Source organism: Periophthalmus magnuspinnatus, chromosome 1, assembly GCF_009829125.3.
Source record: "Periophthalmus magnuspinnatus isolate fPerMag1 chromosome 1, fPerMag1.2.pri, whole genome shotgun sequence".
NCBI lineage: Eukaryota > Metazoa > Chordata > Actinopteri > Gobiiformes > Gobiidae > Periophthalmus > Periophthalmus magnuspinnatus.
In genome coordinates, this window is record NC_047126.1 from 8,925,739 (window position 1) to 8,943,583 (window position 17,845).

General features: G+C 40.0%; 3 protein-coding genes across 3 annotated transcripts; all 3 read right to left on the reverse strand.

Annotated features, from left to right (window-relative positions):
* Positions 1 to 793: 793 nt before the first annotated feature.
* On the reverse strand, positions 794 to 6,467 carry nol11 (nucleolar protein 11). The gene is made up of 18 exons (XM_033972426.2): positions 6,275 to 6,467; positions 5,889 to 6,002; positions 5,720 to 5,776; positions 5,493 to 5,641; positions 5,102 to 5,159; positions 4,871 to 5,012; positions 4,202 to 4,408; positions 4,060 to 4,136; positions 3,677 to 3,800; positions 3,507 to 3,598; positions 3,136 to 3,201; positions 2,884 to 3,068; positions 2,693 to 2,818; positions 2,390 to 2,617; positions 2,219 to 2,297; positions 2,048 to 2,140; positions 1,108 to 1,215; positions 794 to 1,037 (listed from the first exon to the last, which is right to left on the reverse strand). Exons 1-18 carry the CDS (start codon positions 6,419 to 6,421, stop codon positions 924 to 926), a joined length of 2,166 nt encoding a protein of 721 aa, XP_033828317.1. The 5' UTR covers positions 6,422 to 6,467; the 3' UTR covers positions 794 to 923.
* A 1,237-nt stretch (positions 6,468 to 7,704) lies between these two features.
* LOC117373936 (beta-2-glycoprotein 1-like) lies at positions 7,705 to 12,716 on the reverse strand. The gene is made up of 8 exons (XM_033970065.2): positions 12,455 to 12,716; positions 11,925 to 12,101; positions 10,893 to 10,989; positions 10,721 to 10,797; positions 10,457 to 10,648; positions 8,282 to 8,461; positions 8,005 to 8,202; positions 7,705 to 7,930 (listed from the first exon to the last, which is right to left on the reverse strand). Exons 1-8 carry the CDS (start codon positions 12,522 to 12,524, stop codon positions 7,869 to 7,871), a joined length of 1,053 nt encoding a protein of 350 aa, XP_033825956.2. The 5' UTR covers positions 12,525 to 12,716; the 3' UTR covers positions 7,705 to 7,868.
* Positions 12,717 to 15,025: 2,309 nt separating this feature from the next.
* On the reverse strand, positions 15,026 to 17,332 carry LOC117378042 (beta-2-glycoprotein 1-like). The gene is made up of 8 exons (XM_033974585.2): positions 17,209 to 17,332; positions 16,926 to 17,105; positions 16,739 to 16,835; positions 16,585 to 16,661; positions 15,833 to 16,021; positions 15,585 to 15,764; positions 15,304 to 15,501; positions 15,026 to 15,215 (listed from the first exon to the last, which is right to left on the reverse strand). Exons 1-8 carry the CDS (start codon positions 17,276 to 17,278, stop codon positions 15,109 to 15,111), a joined length of 1,098 nt encoding a protein of 365 aa, XP_033830476.1. The 5' UTR covers positions 17,279 to 17,332; the 3' UTR covers positions 15,026 to 15,108.
* Positions 17,333 to 17,845: the final 513 nt, after the last annotated feature.

Consider the following 17,845-nt stretch of genomic DNA (forward strand, 5'->3'; position numbering starts at 1 on the left):
ATAAAAATGTGTTGAGAACACATTTGACCTGTTTCACAATAAAACAGAGGTATGATCAGGCTGAGAGTCTTATTCAATGTGTTTACTGCAGCCTCACAGAACATTATTTTACGTGTGAAAATCTGTGGTCACTAATCTACTGTCGAGACGGTGAGACTTGAGCCTTAAAGTCTTCACTGTCCTTGATCTGTGTAAATGTGTTTGACAGACACATTTACACAGATCCAGAGCGCGTGGCCTGAGGCGGAAGTGCTTCATGTTCGACACTTGACGGACACTCGCGCACTGCGTGGTCACGTGACATGTTTCCACAATAGCTACAAATGCTGCGAGCTTTTAGTTCATAAATTTAGTTGCATGCTCTTCCAACACTTCCATTAGTGGTGCTCACGCGGTTTCGGTTTGTTGTAGACTGATTTTCTGGTGACTGCATAAGTCAATGCGACCATCGCCACAAGTGTTTGCCTGTTACTTTACATGTTACTTTAGCGCATCATTGAAGGGCTTCAATAAAATAGTTTAAGAAAACAAGTGTTTGACAATTGCCTTCCGACCAAAACAAAAAAACAAAAAACTTCCACAATCTGCAATTGCGTTGCAAAATCTGTGGTTTTTGATTCCGTGTATTCACGTCACATATTAGGCCTATAAGCCGCTACTTGTTGAGGTACAAGTGCCATGCTGCAGGGCAATCTGCGCCTGTGGCTCCTCCAGACACAGACGGAAAGTGTGTGAGCACGTAAACAAACTGAATAAGCCAACTGGAAATCTATTAAAAAACAAAAGCTTCTTAAAACATTGAAATGTTTAACAATTAAAAGAAACAGATACAAACTGAGACACATTTGTGCAATTTGTTATATTCAAAAGCATTGTTATATTATAAAAATGGAACATTTATTTTAGCTATTGTAGTGTTCGCGTCAGTACAACTCTATGATTTCTATTGAATATTGTCCAATCTCCTTTTTTGCTTTCATTTTATTGATCTCCTGGAGGCTGCTCCCGATCTTTCCGAGCTCAGAAAACAGTTTCACCTGAGAGAAGAAAGTAGGTTAATGATGCACTTCACTTTTATAATTATATAAACACATTTTGGACATTTACCTGAGACTTCACAAAGGTGTGCAGTTTAAAAAGTAACCCCTTGGCCTCTGGAGTCATCACTAAAACTGTAAAATGGGTATCTAGTACCATGCATACCCAGTCCATTACCTGCAATGAAAAGACAAGTGATTGCCACAATTTTGAGGCTTCCATTGACTTGTTTAGGAGTAATGATGTGTACACTGCAGATTAGTTGTGAAAAGGGATGACGCCCCATCACAGTGGAGAGCAGTAGATATTCTCCCAATGGTTTTTCATTCCTCAAAAAGCACTGAGCAGCTGAGAGGAGAGGGAACCTTGGAAATGGTCTTTACACAATTTGAGCATCTAAAAATGAACTTAAAAGTTTGCATTACAAACTGAGGCAAACAGTTGATGCAGAGACTATTAAGGAACTGTATGTAGTTGGTTAAAAAAAAAAAAAAAAAAAGTATTACAATCACAACTGAACCTGGGTTGCTTGCTGGTGCCACTTTGGTTCTCAAGATGGTTACCCAAATTGTTACTAGTAAGAGAATTGATGTCTGGTTTATACCTGGAGATACAGTTGGGTCATGTCTAATTCATTTTTTTTTAAAAGGTGCTGTACCTATAGTTACTACTTGAAAAATATGAAAAAACTGTACTAGTTCATTTTGCAGTGGTCCAAAGTTATTCCTCACTTGCCCTATGCATTCTAAGCATCCCAATTATTGACTGGTTGATTTTCACAACAATGGAGATCAGAGTGGAGTTTTGCTGTGACTGAAGTTAACAACTAGCATCCCAACACACTTCATTATACAGAAAATGGTTTATAATTATATGTAGACAGTACAGATTTAGCTGTACTGGTTCAAATATAACTTTTGCATATTGTTCTACTAAAATATTGTATCAAGAACATCAAAAAAGGTCTTGGATATGAAAGTAGGAGTAAGATGGGCACCAAGACACAAACCTGATTTAATGTGGGTGATCTCAATTCTTTTCTCTGTGGAAAGGCATCCTGGGAATATTTCAAATAAAGAAATTGAAGATACTGAAGGAAGACCTGGATAATCAGAGAAACAAATACAATTGAACTGTTGAATAAGCATATTGGTAGATTGCAAATTGCCAGATTACTCACAAGAGCATGCTGGGAAGACAGGTCTTTGAGGTGTGGAAGTAGGCAATTTTCACTGTATGACGCCTGCAAGATTTCATTTCTGTGGAGCTTTAGTTAAGCAAAATTAAATAAAAAACCCAAAAAAGTAAGGCATATCCTTTTGTATTTAGTTGATACAAAACAAAAGGATACAACAGGACAGCCTTATTTAAGCTGACTGGACAGGTTTCCTCAAGTGGAGTCTGTGTGTTCTCCTTTGGGACTGCTCCGTCCATAATTTCTAATGAATCATTCTTTACTGAGGTATAACTACAACCATTTTGCGAGCCATCCTGTGCATTGTCTTTAGTGATCAACATATCCATGAATGAGACACTAGCAGGATCCAAATTTAAAATATTTGCATCGCTGTCTGTCATACTGCAAAGAAAGAAAGTTTTATATTTTTATGCTTATTTAAGTGCTACAAATGGCAAATATGGAATGACTATTTACCTGATAAAGGCCTTTAGACATGCACAGGTGATCGCTTCAGGGATATCGGGAAAGAACTGCAAGCAGAGCTGACACAGAAAGTAGTCTCTTTTCTCCAAAGCCAGGAGGAGAAGGTCTGGGCAAATGCTATAACAAACAGTTTCATTGAGTACATCTTTCTTTATCATCTGTGTATAAACCCAAGTACTGACCTATAGCAGAGATTCCGTGACTGAACCAGCTGTGACAGGAGGCCACCAGTGTAGAACGTCAAGTCTGCCAAACTCCTGGACACAAGAGCAGAAGCAAGCCGTCCCGCGACCAGCTGAAGGTCTGTGGTGTTTGAGCTGGAGATAAAAGCTCCCACTTCTTGCTGCACTTTCTCCACGGGCTCAGTCTGTAAAATGCAAAATGTGTCATGTGTCTGTCTTGATGCACTCATGAAGGCAGATAGTGCAACGTACCTTTATTAGCTCCAAAATCTGTTCTATTGACAGAGAAGGCGCTGACTGGGTTCTTCGACTCATTCTCTGGAAATAAATATTAACATTGTAACTACTGCTGCATGAGGCCTTATGCGGTTTATTGTGATGGGTATCATAAAAATGTGCACTGCAGATTAGTTGTGAGAAGAGATAACGCCCCATCACAGTGGAGAGCAGTAAATATTCTCCCAATGGTTTTTCATTCCTCAAAAAGCACAGAGTAGCTGAGAGGAGAGGGAACCTTGGATACATCTTTAAGGCTGGTGTTCAAGATAAACAGGGCACATTTGCACATATAATGCATCAGCTTCATCAGGTCACCATGCAAATATAAATGAAATCTAAAATACCGTTTTTCTGGCATCTGCTGTTCTGGGTGGTTCCACTTTCTCCCCATGCAATACATTACTCCACGAGGGTACAGAAGAAGGGCCTTTGCATTCTGTGAGGCAAACAGTGTATTCATATTTTTCAATTGTTTTCCGTATTTGTTATAAAGACCAGGACAGTTCCTGCTCACCTTCAATCCTGGCCTGCCTCATTTTTCCCACAGCAATGGCCAGGCAAGACTTGGGGCACTCATAACGGATTACCGAGAGGGATTTCCCATGAGGAATGAATAGCTTGTTCGAGAATCTCCAAAGCTGAAGCAGAGGGGGTACAATTTATTAGCCTCTTAAACATTTCAGTTATGTGCATGTGTACGCTGCTGTTAAGTTGTGAACAGACACAGACTGCCCTTTCACAGTGGAGAGCAGTAGATACTCTACCAAAGTTATACAGTCCTCAGTCAGCACTGGCAGCTGAGAGGAGAGGGAACCTTGGACTCACCAATGGAGGCCAAAGATGTGAACAACATGGACAATGGTAAAACATTGTGTTATAAACGTAATATTATCCTACCTGGCCATAGATTTTACCAGCCATCTCTTTTCCAGCCTGAAGAGTCTGAAAATGTATATTCCAGATGCAGAGAAAATCTGCAGAATCATAATAAAACAGTCAATAACATTTCCATAAAAACAATGTTGTTAATGAACATCACCTTTGCCAGCTCCAGCAGAGGGGTGTGGGACACCTACAACAGCAACATGCGCTTCATCCAGTATCAGGGCAGATGCAGCCTCCAGATGCCCCTCCCCCACAGAGAGGCTCAGGAGCAGAGTCCGGGGCAGAGTAAGGGTCTGAGATCCATCATCACTACCCACAGCTCGCAGAGGCACGACACTCTGATACACACGACCGTTGGGATCTAACAATAATGCAGCATAGTTGGGGAAACAAAGGAAAAATTATGGTTGGACTAAGACAACAGACTACAGGCCAATTCATACTTCATAAAAAGCACCTAGAAATGTAAGAATAAAGCTTGTTCTTGACACATCAACTGAGCTGAATTTCATTCTGACAGGGCTGTCAGGCAACTGTTGTGATTGGTTGGATTTTCAAAGTGGGCACAGACAGCTGTAAATCCATTTCTCTTTTTCAAAATAAAAATAAAAATGACAGTTTCAGTAATTTTGATATAATGGTTATCAAAACAGTGTTGCCACTGTACTGTTGATAATCTCCATACCAACGGCTGTTTGACATCACAGGGGAGGGGCTTAAAGTGGTTTGGCAGCAGAACAGTTGATAAAGTATGAAATGTTAAAGGCCAGAAGATGTTTGATCATCCAGCTCTACACGTCTTGAACACAAGGTAATATCTTACAGAGGTAAAGTAAGCAGATATGCTTCTCTCTGAGGGCAACAGAGAAGCTCAGAGGACAGAGACCGAGCTCCTCTCTTTCAAGACGGTATTTCTGAAGACTGTTTGGGTTCAGCCGCTGCAGGTACAGGAAGTGGTCACCCTTCTGTTGATAAAACCAAAAGGCAAATTTGATATTTGTTGCATTAAAAAAAAAAAAAAACAAAAAAAAAAAACCTCAATGAGATCAGTTACCTGCTCTGTTGTGAAAATGACACAATGCTGAGAGTCTGCAACCAAATGAGTGCTCCACCTACAAAAAAGAGAATACATCAATAAATAGGCTCACAAAATGAATGAATGCATTATTTCAAATGTTAAACAGTGATGCATCATAATTTGTATACTGCTTTTAGATTGTAAACAGCAATTGAGTGCCCTGTCACAGTGGAGAGCAGTAGTTCATTTCCCAAAGTTTTTCATTCCTCTAACAGCACTCAGCAGCTGTAAGGAGAGGGAACCTTGGACCATACTTGAAAATCAAAAACCAAATCTTACCAACCAACTTAATGTAACTCAATATGATATCCATGTGATGTTTGCAGATTAACCAGAGCAGAAAACTAAAAACACCAATTGCATTTACCTGAGGTCTTCTTCGTGAGCCAAAACATCCTCCACGGTTTGTTGCGGTGCAGCCAATATGGAATCCAAGAATCTTACAGCTCCTCTTTGAAACAAAACCACAGGCTCTGCCCCCTGTGTACTGTGGACCTGCCACACATCTGAAGACAGCTGTAGAGAAGGAAATCCAAGTCAGTCAATTTCACAAAATAACATTAATTTGATATACATTTCAAGACAAACACTCACGGTTGCTTTAAACGCCTTATCTAAACTTATGTCATCTTCCTTCCAAATTTGAATGACCTGCAACATTGTAAAACATGTTAACTGCATCTTTAGACATTTTAGTATTGGTATGACAAATCATTTCAGCTCTTCATTGGGCACTGTGAAGTGAGTTTTGATGGCCTGTTACCTTGTTGTCTGAAACTGCGACATATTCTTTTGTAATGGAGTTATAAACTACTGGGCAGGTCAAACTTCGACCCTGTTTTACAGTCCAGCTGCACAGGGGTTTCTGATCTGAAACCTGAAAGCACAAAAACACGAGATGGCACATATAGGCGTGTGAAGCAATGCAGTAAGAGGCCAACACGAGGGGCGTTAGCAGCGTCCATGTGGCCAACTAAATCAACCAACTCTCATGCTTTCTCTCATACACCAAGCACTAACAATACACACACGAGTAGCTAGCACAATCTGACGCTTTCTGGGGTTGCATCCATCAAAAAGAGTTATTGATGCTAACCCATGTAGCTTCAGAGCCGTTTGCCACTTAGGTTAAAAAAAAGGTTAATTTACCTTGTACAAAGTGACTGATCTGGCTGAGTCCGTAATCAGCACATGGTCGTCATCCCTCTCTGATTTGATGCCATGTACTCCTGAAGATGTGAGATTTTGAGCTGGGACAAGCCCGCACAACGTGTATCCCTCGTACAGCGCAGCCATGCTGGAGTTCAAGAGAAGTAAGACCTACAATATTCTTCTTCTTAATGGTTTGTAACGGCAGGGCATCCGTAGAGTAAGCGCATTACCGCCCTCTACTGCTGAGTGTAAGTTTTACACGATCCGCCACCAGCCAACAGAATCTCGCGAGAAGTAACCTTTACCCACGAGAGTTCTAACATTAAACGGAACAGCAGCGCCATCTAGCGGGGGCCCTCCATGGAGGCACTATAATCATATAATATAATCTTAACAAGACAACAGGCGTCCAGAAGCGTGGCTGTAGGTTCAGAAGATTATAAAAACCGGCGACTCTGGAACAGTTCTAATCTGTTGCCATGGACAACGCACGAACGCACATCACGTGATAGTCACAGATTTAAAGGGACAGTCACAGTGGACAGTAAAAGTGTCAATCAACTCATCAGTGCAAATATAGACTGAGAAAAAGGTATAATAAGAAGAAATATCATGGTCTTTTTGGGTATAAAACGACATGTAGCATCTTTAAAAGAGAAACAAAAGCAGAATAAAAATCTTTCAGTCATATGCACAGCTAAACTGAACCGTTTTGAGGTTGGATTTAGTAGAGGTCAAAGTAGAGGCCTGTCTCACATCTTCATAAAACTGAAACACCGATTCTCCTTGTTTAGTCCTGACTCTGGGCACCAGCTGGAGACCGGGATTAAACCAGAACTAACCCAGGACTACATCAGGATTAAAGCAGGAGTCCAGTCCCTGAGGTCTTCAGAGTGCGTGAAGGTTCATATGGCACTGGTTTAGTCTAACCCCATCGCCTTTGCTCAGTTGGTCTTTTCTTTTGAAACCATCAGACAGTGGAATCAGATCCAGACTCCCTTTGGTCTAAAATTGTCTGTAGATTTTACAAATTTTACTAGAAATTTTAAAAAGCACATTTTAGATAATCAAGTGTGTCCACATCAGTCTGGTTCATCTGTGTTGTTCTGTATTTCACTGCAGAAACTTGCACATAATGATCTTTAATATCTGTTGGACTGTAGAAAATATCGTGTAATGGGCTTGGTGACATTCTATTGTATTTTACTGATAATGTTAATAATGAACTGTTAGTCTTACAATGTTCATCTGCTCAAGGACCCCAGATGGAAAGTAACAGTAGCTAAATCTGGTACAAAACATATATTTTTTAGTAAGATGAATGAATTTGTACATGGTCCCTGACAAATAAATAATAAAGAGAGAAAGAACAGGCTGAGATGTAGCCTCAGTAGGCTTCAAAAATGCCTTAATAATAGAATATACAGCAATATGCATGTCCATTTAATTATGTAAATCTTGCAGTAAACAATAAGTTTAAAGAAAAAAGAGAAGTAGTAATTCACAGAAATGAAGAATAAGCACATTTTTCTGAAATGGACAAAAATGAACAAAAAGGGCAGATGATATTCTCCGGCCAGCTCACATGACTTTAACACTGTTGAATTTCTGATGGAAGACTTGATTTTACAAGATACGTCAATACATTGGGCTCTGGGGGGAAAAGACACATTTAAAACATCAACACCAAACATTCATCTATTACATCTTACATGAGTTTGCATTACCCTGAAAGCAGGTAGGAAGCTGAAGGTTTCCATCATCACATTGAGCTGGAGTTGCATATCCACACTTTTTGTCTTCATCCAGGCAGTAAACGGACAAAATTTCTCCATGTAAAATTTGCTTGGGTTCGAAATTTTCAATCCAAATTTTGTTCTCTTTGTACATGATTCTTCCTCTTCTAATCTCAACGCTGCACGGAGCTGTATGTCACAGAGTGGATTGTATAATAGAAATAAGATAATAATGTCATAATACTTATACTAAGATGAAGTTTCTTACCTTTGCATGATGGCTTTTCAGACCATTCCCCGGTCTTCTCACAGACAATATCCTGCGGTCCATCGAGTACATAGTCACCATCACATCCATATTTGATCATCTCAGTGTAATCAAAGTCTCTCTTTTGGCTGATTGACATGTAGCCATGCTCAATGTTCTCTGGTGGAGGGCAGTTCACCTCTACAAAGAAAAGGCCTCATGTTTAGAGTCGTGGAATGTAACAAACTACAGGTAGTAAATATTTTAACTTCACTACATTTGACAGCAGGCACTGTTCCCTCCAAGCTGCGCGCGTGCGCAATTGCGCACTGCTGACACGGTCTCCGCGCACAGAAAATCTGTGCTGCGCACAAAAAAAATCAAACCGGAATTGAAAATAAAATAAACACACAGCAATTCATTCTGCGCTATTTTTCAATGTGAGTCAGTGAGTGTGACCGGGGACGAGCTGCTCCAGACAATGATGTGATTCACATACGGATTTGCGCAGTTTATTAACGTCATTGACAGGCTCCTCATGCGCCGCTACCAGAGGTTTAGCCGATGTGGCCGATGTGGACCGAAAACTCGCTAATGATGCTAATGATGCTAATGATGCTAATGATGCTAATGATGCTAATGATGCTAATGATGCTAATGATGCTAATGATGCTAAGTGTTTAACCCCTTAACGTTCCGACGGCCCGCTCTCGGGCGCACTGTTACGCACTGTTTTGTAGCAGTTTTGCGTTTTAAACATGACGAAACGGACAAAACAAAGGAAGTACGCGACCGAGGACACTGTGGATGTTTGTACAAGTTAAACTAGAGGCATCTCGGACCCGGAGCGGTTCGTGGAACCGAGTGAAGATCTCATGATGGACTCAGGAGCAGAGGACCTGATGATTTGATGGACTGGATGCTGTTCCTGATCGGTAAGCGTGGTTTATTCTGCTATTGACTTAATTGTGGGTCAGATATATCATGCGTAATCATTAGCATTAGCTAATGCCAATGCGCGAAGTGTCTTGCCTAAGGACACAATGACAGAAGTTGGTCCGAGCGGGACTCCACTGAGCCACTGTAGCAGAATGAGTGTCTCACTGTACAATCATGTACAGTGTGGTCTTAGTTTCCAGTGTGTGTTTGTTTACATTTTGAAGTGTGTGTGTTTGTTCACTGTTTGCAGTGTGTGGTTTGTAAATATATATTTATTTTGACCCATACCACTTGTTTTGAATATATTTTATATACAAATACACATTATTGACGGACTGTCTCCCAGACCACAGTAGGACAATCTCACTCAGTGCAAAAAAAGCTCCACACAATGGCTTATACTCATAATACAAGTCAGAGCTTTATCATAAAAATGTTAATATTAAATATTTATACTTCCAATAGCATTAACTTACTACACAGCGCATAAGCAAGATTTTTGTCATTTTCATTGTATAAGTGGGCTAAAGCACTTAATTAAAAGTCTTATAACAGAAATGTAATTTGATTCTTTTAATAAACCATTTAACTTGGATGGATGCGATGCAGCATGACCACAGTGCGCACGTCTGATGTTCCTCACACTGGTCCATGGGACGCTCCGGGAGTTTGTGTGTTTGCTCAGACTCGTGAAAAATTAGAGGGAACTTTGACAGCAGGTATCTGTATTATCTGCTCCACTACATTTTTAACATTTAGAAGTAAACGTGTTTTTACTGCAGCTGAAAAGGTTCAGTTTTTTTCAAAATTTATAATTTGATCAAAGAAATATATACAAATGAAAACAGCTAGGAAAAAATTCTAGCAAACAAATCTGTATCAAAATCACTACATTTTAAGCCTTATAAGAATCAATATCTGTGCAAGCTATGTTTACATTTTTACTCTTTCAGTATATTTTTAAAGGGGTACTTAAATACTTCTTTTTAAGTAGTAAAAGTAACTGTCAACTGTTGGAGTTTTTGTCCAGGTGACAGATTTTTTATTTATTTATTTATTTTCTATGGATCATACTTGGACAACTGAGGGATTACACATTTTACTTAAGTAGATTTTTTCATGTGATACTTTAACTTTTACTTCAGTATTTTTGTTTCTCCAGGACCTGTGCTTTTACTTAAGTAACAAAATGGAGTATTTCTTCCACCACAGCATGTTGGCGTATTAAATTCTAACTATAATATCACTGGTCCCTACCTCGACATTGGGGTGTCTCGGTCCACTGGCCACTGGCGGTGCACTCTGCTTTCTCTTTCCCAAACAGTGCAAATGGAGGCAGACACTTGTAGGTTCCAGTGGTGCCAAACTGGATGTTTTGGTGTCTTTTGATAATCTTATCATAAACGATTAGGCCAAACTTTGGGATTGGAGCAGGATCACAGGAAACCGCTACAGAAAAAAACACATTGTAGCCCTATAGAAAACTTTCATTCCTGTACTGATGTTAGCAGAGCGACATACGTTCACATAGTGGTTGTTCTGCGCTCCATCTCCCGTCAATAAGGCATGAAGCACTTCTGGCACCTACCAAGTTGAACCTTTGAGAGAGGATAGAAACATAGATTTTTAAACAATCAAAACAGCAATGATTTCTGTATTCGTTACTCTGGGCTGTCAGTTATGAGGCTTTTACCCATCGTTACAAGTGTAGTTGACGGTGTTCTCGTATAGTGTGTCTTCATAGTGCAATTGTCCATTCACTGGAGGATCAGGGTGTGGGCACTGCACAGCTGCACACAATTCAATGGAAATATCATCAGCATTAAGAAACAAACAAAGTAGTGCACCGTCCTACCTAAAATTACAAAAAAAATATCGTTTTATTATAGAAACAAAGCAAACTCCATCTCTGTTCTAGATTATTCAATTCAATTCAAGTTTATTTATATAGCACATTTAAAAACAACCTCAGCTGACCAAAGTGCTTCACATAAAATAACTAAACACATAAAACATCACACAATGAGGTATAATTACATTATACAAAAGAGCATAAAATACAATAACAGTGCAAATATCAAGACATTCTATCTAGACAGTATTAAAAGCCAGGGAGAAAAGATGAGTTTTGAGCCGAGACTTAAAATGAGTAAGAGACTCAGATAATCGGACAGACAAAGGGAGACTGTTCCACAATTTGGGGGCTGCCACAGAAAAGGCCCTGTCACCCCTAGTTTTGAGCCGAGCTTTAGGCACAGCTGACCTCAGAGCTCTGGGAGGAGTATAAGGCTGCAGCAGCTCCCTAAGATAGGCTGGGCCCATGAAGTTAAGACATTTAAAGACAATCAGTAACACTTTGAATTTCACATTATGGAGATATAATACACTTGCAGACTTCAGCTTCTACTTTGCAACATTTAGATCCACTTTTTCACTTCGCCCTTCGTTTCATAGCAGCTGATGAATATAAAACCGAACACTGTACACTCTGAAAAAGTAGGTTGGCCATCGCTATCTGTCAGAAGAGAACAACACTGTATAAAATGTATTTATAATGGACTATTTGATAGACTGTCTGAGTAAACTTGTTTGTTGAACTTTGATACGAGGACTTTTAATACAAGATCACATGATTATCCACGTCTAAATACTGGCTGCACCAGAACTGAGATGGGGGGGAGCATATGGTTATTTTGCTGTAAAAATAAAGAAAAGATTCACTCACGTTCACACCTAAATCTAGTTGCTGACCATATTCCGGTGTTCATGCAGACGATGTAGCGAAGGCCGTAGGAGGGCTTATATCCCAGTACACAGGAAAGCACCAGCTGCTCACCGGGGTTGTAGAATCGCTGTAACCCCTCCGCCTTGATGTTGTCCCCAAGTTCAGGTCTGGGACAAACTTCAACAAACATTACACAATCAACATTAAAGGGCCCTTATCACACTATTATCTGATCTAATGCTATAATGTAATTTCCTCGTCAAAAACATACCTGGAGTTGTGTTTTGTTTCACTCACACATGTTTAACACAGCGCCCTGCATATTTAGGCTAGGAGACACTAAATAGATAAAGGATTACTCAAAGAAACAAAACGCAACTCCTAATATGTTTTTGATGAGGTAACAACATTCTAACGTCACTAAAAGCCACCAAGAGTCAAATATGAATAATGTAGGACATATAAAAAACACATAAAAAAACTACTGCCATGCTAGAAAAGTATAAAACGTTAATGATATGAAAAGATACCATTGTCTGCTCTTGCAATGTTGATCCAAAACAAAAATGAACACAGCAGTAGCCAAAGAGTGAGCTTCATTGTAGGATCTGCGTAGACTTTCTTTTCCTTCTGATAACAAGTTCCTTTTTTGCGCAAAATGAAAATGTCCAGCTAATTCCTGTTTCTGTGTCTTTCTCTCTCTCTTGTTTCCGGTTACTTTCAGAGAAATTGTAAAGTTTGATGAAAATAACTTTGCCCCAGTGCTGCAGTATTGCAAAATATTTCAGCTGTAATCCTGACACGAAAGTACTTCATTTTCATAAAGTTACCCCAGTGTATGCAGCTTATTTAGTAGAACTTTAGCAGAGTACTCTCCAGACTCCTACTTCTACTTGAGTAATATATTATTTAACATTAAACAGTATTCCTGCTTGTGAGCTACTCTTCTCACTTTCATAGTGAGTTAATAAGTGATGTTGATTTCTGTTCTGTTGCATGAAGAACAGGCGCAGAGGCACAGGGATCGTTCTGTAGATCTTTAGTCGGTTACAGTGATACAGTCGGGTTAAAGGCAGTACACGGTGAGACTGTACCAGGGTCTAACAGGGTCCAACTAAGTCAGTCTAAAGAAGGTGAGCTTGCATCAATGTTTTATATCAGTGGGTGTTAACATTCTATAGATAAGAAATTTTAAGCACAATCGAACAATATGAATGAATCAGGAAGTCGAACAATGTGGTCACATCAGTGGTTTATAAAACCCACAGGGGGGGGGGGGGGGGTGATATATGGCACTGCTGCAAGGAAAACAGAACGTTTTACACCATTGTGACAAAAATAAAATATTCAAATGTTTGTGTTTCTTGTATTGCTTGTTTGTTTTTTCATATTTTGAGAGATATCCTTTAAAAATACCAGATTTCTTTTTCATTATTTCATACTTTGTCTTTAAAATTATAAATACTTCAAATTATAAATCATATGTTATGTCCAGACAGTTACTTTACAATTACCCTCCTCTACTTCCCTGAGTAGTATCCTCATATCCTGGGCTGGGTCACAGGGGTACTGTCCAAGCGCCCCCAGACTTCCCCACCCCAGACACTTCCTCTAGCTTCTCCTGTGTGGCCCCAAGGCCACCCGAGAGACATCGGCCTCCTTTCCATAGAGCCGGCACGGAGGTACGAGGCAGGAACGGTGCGGACCCTAAGTATTTCCACTGCATAAAGCGATCTGTACCGCTCCTGTTTAGGGGTCCAAAGGGAATACTGAGGTACTTTTGTTACCTTCCAAAGGCCACTACCGTCCAAACTTAGTAGTGCTAGTTGCGTTATACACTGCAAATGTTTTTGTTTTTTGTTGCTAGGTCTGTTTTGGAAGCATATTGGCTCCACAGATATGCTGCCATCACTGGAAATACGGCGGTATATCACAAGATCAAGTCAGCGTCTGATGAGAAACTATTATTATTTTTTGTTTACAAAATTATTTACGTCAGGTTTTTTAATGATGATCATTTATCTGAGAAATGTCACATGTGCTGTGGGTGGCGTACTACTGGCCCTCCAGTGACAGTGTGAAGGTGTGTCCAGTCCCAACCCCCGCGAGGTCAGTTTCCTTGTCTCAACAGTTGCACACTTTGACAACGTTCAAAGGACCCGGTCGACGGAGGGTGCTCTTCAGTGTAGCCTCCATCGACCACAAAGGCCATGCTGAAATAGGACAGGCCGAGCCACGGAGCTTATATCAACCTCTGTCTGTGCACTCACGTTACATGTAGCAACTGTGACGGCTGCTGACTAATTAGCTATAGGACTGTGACTCATTACCTAAGTGTGTGAAATGGACACTGAAATAATTACAATTTTATATTTAATTCTTTATATATTTAATATAAAAAGAGTCAAGGTGTCGTAATTGCAGCCGTTTATTTCTGTTTAGATTGAATGAAGTAAGGAATTAATCTTTCCCTTTGAATATCATAATAGGTGATTTCTTCACAATTGTAGCTAGTATTATATAAAATAAAGAAAATATACCTTGTTTATCCCATAGAAGAAGTCATGCACGGTGCATGTTGGGATATAGCTGTGTGTGAAGTGTGCTCGCATGATTCGTTCACGCCGATCTCCATGGAAACACTGGAGACACGGGGCACATTTGTCGGCCGCATTTGTGGGGTGCATGTAATAGAACAGGGTTTGTCGCGCCTGAAGTGACGCAAGTGCCCTTCAAATGCAGCTGACCAGACTTCCATGTCCCAATTTGCCAAATGCACTGTACCCTTCAAAGTACCCTTCGAAGTGCCGTACAAAGCACCCGGCCAGTACATCCAGAACGCTGCTGCTTGGGTCCTGACTAGTCAAAAGTGGCCTGGGGCATTTGAAATTCAAAAGCTTCCCAGCAGGGGGTGCTCCTCCCTCCCTAAGTGTTCCGCGCCAAGGCGGCCTCAAGCGAATCGTGCCAGTAGAAATGACACTATAGTCCCCCCAGCGTGACCTTGGTTTTCCCCGAGGTAAACTTTTTTACTACTTTGTACTTCTGCTTGAGTAATATCATTTTGAAGTAACTTTGAACAAATAACAAGATAAGACCACATTCTGGTTGGGAATTTTATTAGAGTAACTCATTAATGATCTTTTATTAAGAGGTGATATAATGCATATTCAGATCCTTTTTCTTCTCATTGCGCAGGACTTGTGGCATTTGCAGCCGGAGGAACCACGGCACACACTCGGATTTCCGACGGAAGAGTTTTTGCCCTGATGTTGTATTCAATTTTACCTGGCTCTGAAGATAAAAACATACAGATAACGTAACACAGTGTGGGTTTACAACATATTGTGCCATATTGTAATGAACCTATATGGACGCTCACCCTCAAAGCATTCTGGGAGAGGGAGGACTCCGTCATTGCACACACTAGCCACTGGATACCCACACTTTTCTGCCTTGTTTTTACAGTAAAACACAACCACTTCTTTATGAAGTACCCGATTTGGTTTAAAATCTTCAATCCAGATTTTCTTGGCGTTGTAGAAGATACGGCCTCGCTTGATGCCAACTTGACACGGTGCTTAGTGGAAAATAACAGATATAGTTTGTCAGAATTAAAAATGTGAAAAACAGTGATTTTTTTTTGTGAGTTGTGAAGTGTACCTCTGCAGACTGGCTTCGTAGACCAGTTCCCAGTGTTGGTGCAGCGCATGTGACTGTCGCCCTCCAGCACATAATGATCATTACAGGCATATTGAACCGTTTCCTTGTAGCGATGCTCCTTCATGACAGCAAAAGTGATAAACCCATTTGGAAGGCTAGGAGGGATGGGGCAGCTCACCTCTAAGACCCATAAAGGAGTTGTTTATTTAATTTAACTCAAATAAATAGAAAATAAACCGATGATGTACCTCGACAAGAAGGTGGCCCTGGAACTGTTCCGTCTGCCTTACAAGACCCTCTTTCATAACTTGGGGCTTTAGGTGGGTTACATTCGTATGTCCAACCTTGTCCGTACATTGTGTTAGTGCCAGTGAACGGCTTCATGTCATGCACAATTCTGCCGTCCACAGGTGGCCTTGGCAGTGGACAGTTAACAGCTGCAATAGACAATACAAGATGCCACTATAACAACTAAAGGGTTAAAAAACGGTTTGATCAGTAACACTGTGGTTACCTTTCAGTGGTGGAAAGTACTGTACTTAAGTAGGCCTATAAATTTTAGGTATCTGTACTTGACTTAAGTATATTTTACAGTGGGTACTTTTTACTTTTAATTCACTACATTTGAGAGCAGGTATCTGTACTTTCTACTCCACTACATTTTTGAACAGGACTGAAAGGTAAAAGCATTTTTTATTATTGTTAGAGACCTGCTGAAAAGGCTGAGGGTTTAATTTTAACACGCTCAGTTTGAGAAAACAAACATATACACAAAAAAAAAAAAAAAAAACAGCTAGAAAAAAAAAGGAAAAAGATTCAGTTGTTTCTATTGGACAAAGTCGAGGACAAATCTTTACCGAGAGATTAGATTTGAAGCCTTATAAGTTTTAAATATTTTTACTTTTTACTCTTTAAAAAGGCCTACATTTTTAAACAGGTACTTTAATAGTTTTATTCAAGTTGATTTTTTACTTGAGTATTTTTTTTGCTCCAGTGTTACCTTTGCACATTGGTGGGGGGTTGCTCCAGGTGCCGTCATGCAAACAACTGCTACTATTAGATCCCTGCATAACGTATCTATATAGAAACAGCCTCAGTTAGTTATGATAACATGAACTGGTTTGTATATCCATTTTTTTAAAATTATAATTTACCCATCGTCACAGGTGAAGTTGAGAATACTCTTGAAAGGGGCTTCGGTACGACCCATCGCCAGAGGTTGCAGAGGTTTCGGGATCGGGCACATCTTAGCTGTAAAAGATACAAAAAGTAAAAAGTAGGCTTCAAAGATCCAGGAAGTCACAGTAGGAAAACAAAAGTGAACATTTGAACTAAACTCACGGGAACAGGCCAGATTCGAGGGGGTCCACTCCCCGGTTCCAGTGCAGGTGATCCTCCGTGGGTTGGGGGTCGAGGGCAAATAACCCCGTTCACATGCAAGCGTCACCTCTTCACCCACTTCGTACACCCGCTTCAGGACGGACTCATCAATGCCGTCCGTTATATCAGGGCGGCCACATACTTATGACAGAAAGCAAAAAAACACATTTCAGAGCTAAAACAAGGAACATATTTGTAATTTGATGTAATAATACTGCTTTTCAGAGTTTTTTTTTTTTTTTACCTTTTTTGGAGGATACAGTTGTGTAAAGTAGAAATTGACAAAGGAGCAAAAGAGGCCAGGTGGGAGCCATCTTCTTGAATACTGAACCACCAGTGTGTGCTCTAAGGTTGGAAGTTTTAATCAGACCCAGAGACGTGTGAGCCAATCAAATGTACATATTGACCGAGCTCAAAGGTCTTTACTTCTGCTTATTTGTTCACTTGGATCAATAGGCCGATAACTGTAGAGGCACAGTTACGTTCATATACTGGAAATGAACTGTCAGCTGATTTTTAAAGCTGTAATATGCTTTTTGTTTGGACATTTAACACACAGGTGCTTTGTTTTCTCCTGAGATACAAGGTGAAGTCAAGTAAACTGGGAGAATGCTTTTAGGTGATGTAATCTAATGAATGCTGTTATTATAAGCACTAAAGATTATGACTTATATTTTGAAATTAAATGAAGGAAATAAAATGCAAATGTTTTTGTCCCAGAGCTTTTAAAACCTCAGCTGGCAGAGACACTACTGGAAATAGCTGTGTTCAGTAGAATAAGCCAAAGAGATTTTTAGGAAAATTATGTTATGAAAATGAAGTTATGTTTTTAAAGGCTAAAATTGTATTTATATAGTTTTATCATTGACAAATATGTTTAA